The sequence below is a fragment of the Rhincodon typus genome, chromosome 16 (genome assembly GCF_021869965.1).
Source record: "Rhincodon typus isolate 14 chromosome 16, sRhiTyp1.1, whole genome shotgun sequence".
In the NCBI taxonomy this organism is placed as follows: Eukaryota; Metazoa; Chordata; class Chondrichthyes; order Orectolobiformes; family Rhincodontidae; genus Rhincodon; species Rhincodon typus.
The window spans coordinates 10125510-10132080 of NC_063347.1; the positions used below are offsets into that span (position 1 = coordinate 10125510).

The 6571-nt window shown below is 44.7% G+C and overlaps 1 protein-coding gene across 1 annotated transcript in view; it reads right to left on the reverse strand.

Annotated features, from left to right (window-relative positions):
- LOC109916123 (ETS domain-containing protein Elk-1-like) overlaps positions 1-6571 on the reverse strand; it is a 17313-nt gene that overhangs the window by 9612 nt on the left and 1130 nt on the right. Inside the window, exon 2 of the mRNA XM_048606684.1 lies at positions 4552-5280. Within this exon, the coding sequence (XP_048462641.1) occupies positions 4552-5280 (729 nt within the window). The remainder of the gene's footprint in view (positions 1-4551; positions 5281-6571) is intronic.

Sequence of the window (6571 nt, forward strand, 5' to 3'; positions counted from 1 at the left end):
TTCCTACTATCTCTGATTCAACATTTCAAGGATTTTTTTTTGCTCTTTCTTCAGGAACTTCTAGGAAATCGACTTTTATTGAGCCGTCCACACAAAAGATTCCAGAAATTAACAGTGAGAAACATGTTAGCTGATCAATGGCAAAAGGCTGATTTTTCATGATCCCAGCTAATCATTAAAAACAAAAACTTTAACATTTTCCATGAAAAATAGTCCTGTTGCCACCTTGTGGGGAAGATAATAACTGCATTAAATGCCCTGGAACAATCTTAACCTGTAACTTTAACCCAGATATTCCGATTACTTTCAGAACAGATTCAAACAATGATAATCATGTCCACTGTTGCCCATTCATCTGTTGCCAATTTTTCTGCCCAAAATTCTGAGTCTGACTTGTCCCAAACTGGTTGGAGATTAAGGTTCTATGTTGGTGAGGTAGTTAAAGGGACAGGTGGATGAGGGGATTAAGGTGCCTGGTTGGCAAGGTGGGGGTTAGGGTAAGAGGTTGGTTAGGGGTGTTAGGGTGCCTGTTTGGTGAAGGGGTTAGGGTGCCTGGTTGGTGAAGGGGTTAGAGTGCCTGGTTGGCGAGGGGTTTAGGATGTCTCGTTGGCGGGGAGTTTAAGGTGCCTAGTTGGCAAGGGGGGGTTAGGGTGCCTGGTTGGTGAGGGGGTTAGGGTGCCTGGTTGGCGAGGGTGTTTAGAATGCTTGGTTGGCAAAGGGGTTAGGGTGAATGGTTACTGAGGGGGGTTAGGGCACCTGCCTGGTGAGAGACTACAGTTGGGTGGGAGGGGGGTGGGATGACAGGTGTTAGGACCAGTAATGGACACAGTAAACTCAGGAAGTGTCAGGAACGGGGGCATGTAGTTGCATGGGTTAATGCTGAGTCTAGGTTCAGTTTAATAGATACCAAGAAAAAGATTAGGATTTTAATCCTCTAAGATTTTATGGGTAAACATTAAACGTAAGTGAGTGCGAACCCTCCAAATTCTCCAACTACCCGAGGTTCCGGGTGGAGGGGAGTTGGCAATCAGACTTTTCAAATTCCTGGACAATTTCCTTGGAGTCAGCTGCATCGGGAACATCTTAGCCAATGTCATAGAATCACACAATGTCAACAGAGGCCACTCAGCCCTAACCAATGGCTGTACTGGCTCTTGGAAACTCCAATTATTTTAGTCACATTCTCCTGTCCATTCCCCCATTGGCCAACAATTGTCTCCCGTTCAAGAATTCCCATTGTTTTCAGAAAGTTAATATTGAATTCGCTTCCACCACCTTTTCAGGTTGTGCGTTCCAGATCATAACAGTTCATTGCACATTTTTGAAGCCTTCAGGGTCTTTTGCCAATCATCTTGAATCTGTTGTCTTTGGTTACTGCTAGTTCTGCTCCTGAAAACTCTATCGCAATGCTTCATAAACTTTAATTAAATATTTCCTAAACCTTAACTGATGTCGATAAATCAATCTCACTTTCTCTAGTCTGTCCACAGGACTGAAGTACCTCATGCTTTCTACTATTCCCCTAAACCTCCTCTGCACTTTCTCCACAGGCTTCAATGATCTTTCCTATAAGTGTGGTGCCCAGAAGATATAATACAGAAGTAAATAAAAGCAAAACACTGCAGATGCTGGACATCTGAACTAAAAGCAGAAAGTGCTGGAGAAACTCCACAGATCTTGAACTCAAACAGTTAATTCTGTTTCTCTCCGTTTTAAGACAGGCTCAGTATTTCTGTTTTTATTATGTAAATCCAACAGATCCCTCTGTACCTGCACCCTCTTTCAAGATGATTAAAGTGTATGGTCCTGGGGTAATTTAGCACAGCAATACCTGACATATTCTTTGCTAAACTAACCTGAGCACCTTCGAAGTGTATTCACTTTTGCAATGGAAGAAACATTTCTGCGCACAGCAGTTCAGAAGAGGTTCACTAGACTGATCCCTGGAACAGAGGAGTTGTCTCAAGAGGAAAGGGACAGAGGATGCCCTAGAAAGGGTTGGCATGCAGGTACAGCAAGTGATCAGAAAGAGAAATTGAATAATTTTGTTTTATTGCAAGGCGAATGGAATATAGAAGTAGGAATGTTTTGCTTCAGCTGTACAGGGTCGTGGTGAGACCACATCTGGAGCACAGGGTACAGTTTTGGTCTCTTTATTTAAGTTGCATTAGAAGTATCCTCTTGATATCTATTAAACTGAACCTAGACTCAGCATTAACCCATGCAACTACATGCCCACCTTCCTGACACTTCCTGAGTTTACTGTGTCCATTACTGGTCCTAACACCTGTCGCCCCACCCGCCCTCCCACCCAACTCTAGTCTCTCACCAACCAGGTGCCCTAACCCCCCTCAGTAACCATGCACCCTAACCCCCTTTATTTAAGTTCAGAGAAGGTTCACTGAACTCATTCCTGGGCCATGGATTATGAGGAACTGTCAGACAAATTTGGATTTAGAAGAATGAGAGGTGCTTTTATTGAAACATACAAGATCCCGAGTAGACATGACGTGATGGATTCTGAATGGGTTTTACCCCTTGTAGATGAGATAAGAACTAAAGGGCACAGTTTAAAAATAAGAGATCTTCCATTTAAGATAGAGATGAAGCAAAATTGCTTCTCTCAGAGATTCATAAGATCAAAAGAGTGGGAGCAGAAATAGCCATCCAGTCCATCGAATCTACTTTTCCATTCCATAAGATGATATGCGATCAGATAATCCTCCTCCATTTTCCTGCCTTGCCCCCATAACCCTCGATTCTCTTACTGATTAAAAATCTTCTTTCTCAGCCTTGAATAATGGCCCACCCTCAACAGCCCCTTGCAGTAAAGAATTCCACAGACTCACAATCCTCTGAAAGGAAAACAAATCCTCCTCATCTACCTTAAATGTTTGACCCCTTATTCTGAGATTATCCTCTCTGGTCCTAAGATCTGTCTCTCACAATGGGAAACAACCTCTCAGCATCTATCCTGTCAAGTCTCCTAAGATTTGTCCATGGAATTCCTTTCCCTAGAGAACAGTTGGATCTGGATCTTTGAATATACTTAAGGAGGAGACACAAAGTCATATTGCATGGAAACAGACTCTTTGGTCCAACTCGATCATGCTGACCAAGTTTCCAAATGGAAACTAGTCCCACTTGCCTGTGTTTGGCCCACATCTCTTTAAACTTTCCTATTCACGCTCCTATCCAAACGTATTTAAATGCCGCAACTGTACCTGCATCTACCACTTCCCTTGGCAGTTCATTCCACTTACGAACTATCCTCTGTGTGAAAAAGTTGCCCCTCAGGTCCCTTTTAAATCTTTCTCCTCTCGCCTTAAAAAGATTCTTCCTAGTTTTGAACTCCCCTACCCGAGGGAAAAGACATTTGCTATACACTTGATCTATACCCCTCATGATTTTATCAACATCTATAAGGTCATCCCTCAACTTCCTAAACTCTAGTGAAGAAAGTCCAAGCCTATCCAGCCTCTCCTTATAACTCAAACTTTCCAGTCCTGGCAACATCCTGGTAAATCTTTTCTGAATCCTGACAAATTCAATAATATCCTTCCAACAGCAGGGCAACCAGAACCATACCCAGTACTCCAAAAGTGGCCTCACCAATGTCCTATACAACCTCAATATGATGTCCCAACTCCTATACTCAATGGTCTGAGCAATGAAGGTATCAAAGGGCATCAGGTATAGACAGGAAAGGACAGGCTACAAACAGATCAGCCATGATCTTATTGAGCAGAACAGTAAAACTCAGGGACCGAATGGCCTCACCTGTGTGTTCATATATCCCATAAGCCGCAATTTGTTAATAATCAGACAGTGTGTTTTTACCACTAATATTGATTGAAGCTTAAATATTTCCCAGGACATAAGGGGGAGCATAACTACTCTTCATGAATTAGTGCACCAGAGTCTTTCACCTCTGCCCAAGACAGCAGACAAAAACTCAAGTGTAATGTCGCATTATAAACACACCATCTCTGACGATGGCACAGTGGTTAGGACTGCTACCTCACAGCTTCAGGGACTGGGGCTCAATCCCAGCTTTGGGTAATTTTGTGGAGTTTTCACATTCTCCCTGCATCTATGTGGGTTTCCACCCACAGTCCAAACATGTGCAGGTTGGGTGGATTTGCCATGCTAAATTATCCCAGTGTCCACGGGTGTCCATGGATTAGCTGCAGCAAAAGCAGGCTTAGAGAGTTTGGGTGGGATGCTCTTTGGAGAGTTGGTGCAGTCTCAATGGGCCTAATGGGCCAAATGGCCTCTCCCTGCACTGTCGGGATTCTAATATTAAGTGGAATTTCAATCCAGATACTGTGTTCAAGACTCAAATGTGGGATTTGAACCTATCGTCTTCTAATATGGAATTAAGTGTTCTATCAACAGAGACACAAACAATACAAAACCTTTTAGATTCATGTCACATCCAGTCAACTAATGTGATAGGAGGTTTTAACTTTTCCCTTTGTAAGATGGGTGAGTTAAAATGCATCTTAAATCTGTATTGATTTTCGAACGGTGTTAAGATTGAGGTCATACCTGAACGTGCTGGGTAATCAGTGATGGAGTGACCGCACTGGAGGTAGGAAACACCACTGTATTCACAACACCAGGGTTGCTTTTATCTGGAGGGGGACTGTTCTGGGCAGTGAGTAGCGTCGCTGGCAGCTCAAGATCCTTTGGTTTCTTGGTTTTTGGTGGCTGATGGTTACAAATGTTTTCCACCTTCACCTGACTTGGGCTGGGCACCTGAGGTAAGTCATCATCAGCAGGTTTGGTATCAAGGACGTCACATTCCAACTCTTCAATCGCCTCTTCCTTCACCTTGAAATCTCCCTGGGAGGGAGAATCTCTGCCTGTTTCCATGGAGAGCTCACCTCCATCTTGCAGCTGTTGCTCCTCGCCTTGGAGTTGAACCTCAGGCTCCTCAGGGGGCCTCTCGAGAACCTGGACTTTCCCTTCGAGGTTTGGCAGCTCCAAGGTTCCAGGAGGGGAGTCGTTGGCCTGATCCCGGGATCGGTGGTTGTTGCTTTGCAGCGACTGGATGGTGAAGGTCGAGTAGAGACCGGAGCGCATGTATTCATTCCGAGACGAAACCCTGGTGGTGGGCTTCAGCTGCCTCTGCAAAGAAAGGTTATCATCCTTTGGCCTACTTATTGCCCACTCACTGTCTGAGGCATCGCACTTCTCTGGCTCCATCGACAGGTTGTCTGGCATAGACACAAACTTATAAACAAACTTCTGCCCATTCACCTTCTTAATAATGTTCTGGAAAAGAAATGAGATTTGCGAAAGAATAAAATCACAAGAAGCAATGGGGATATAGATCCTGACTTTGGCCATTAGCAAGCTGGAAGTGTAGTTCAGACCTTGAGAGAGATAAAAGGAGCTTTGTTCCCCACAGAGTCAAAACTTGACCCCCATGTGTTGCTTTAAAAATAGATTTTCAATCCAATATTTTCCAATTCCAAAGGCTCTGAGCTTTGATGTGGGAAGGCTGCAGGGGTGCTGACTGATCTCTCTTATCTTACCAACCCACAGCCTCTGCCTGTAGGGCTTTCCCAATTGCTACCTAAGAGATGTTACAGACAATTTGCCACCTCCCTAGTGGTGCAATACCAGGCAATAATGCGGCAAATTGACCCTGGAGATCAACTCTGCCCCTTCTGAACTCACCAACTATCATAGTCTTTAATTGGTCAACTTATGGCCCATTAGGACCCTCAATCTGCCATCTTCCCAAACACCTGCCTCCCCAGTCAGGCAAGAAAGGTGCCTAGTTTCCCAAACCTAGGGACAAGCATGATGAGTTCAATGACGGGGAGGGTCAGTGGGTTCCACCTGCCACAATGTCAGGGAAATCAGAGTCTGAGACTGGGGTAAAAGGTATGCGTTGGGATTGGGATGACCTTGGAAAGACATGCCCCTGCCATTGTCTCCGAACACGCTGACCAACCCCTCCCTGCAACCCCAACCCATGACATGAAGTTAAGAATGACATACATTCTCAATGCTAGACTCCCTCCCCCAGGAGCAGGATCTCAACAAGAAATATCCTGGACCCAAAGGCTCCTGGCCATTGACTGGCAGTACCAATGCCTGTGATAGGGCAAGATATCCACTGATCATTCTGCCTGTCAGCTCTTGGAGAGATATCTCAGTGGTGCGGGGTGTGACGTGTTCGTTGCCACTACCATGCTCATCATCGCACTCAGAAAAAAATTTGAAAATCATACCCATTCAATCATAATTGCCAAACAGGAACCCATATATTTTCTGTATAGATTAATTCCTATTTCCCCTCTCCATCTCCACAACCCTAGTTTGTTTTTCCCATCAATTTCCTTTTGAAATCGTTAATCAATACAACTCCCACCCCCTCTATAGGCAGCAAGCTGAGACTATTAAGGCTGACGTTTCGGGCCTAGACCCTTCATCAGAAAAGGGGGAGGGGAAGGGGGTTTTGAAATAAATAGGGAGAGAGTGGGAGGCGGATAGAAGAGGGATAGAGGAGAGGATAGGTGGAGAGGAAACAAACAGGTCGAAGAGGCGGGGATGG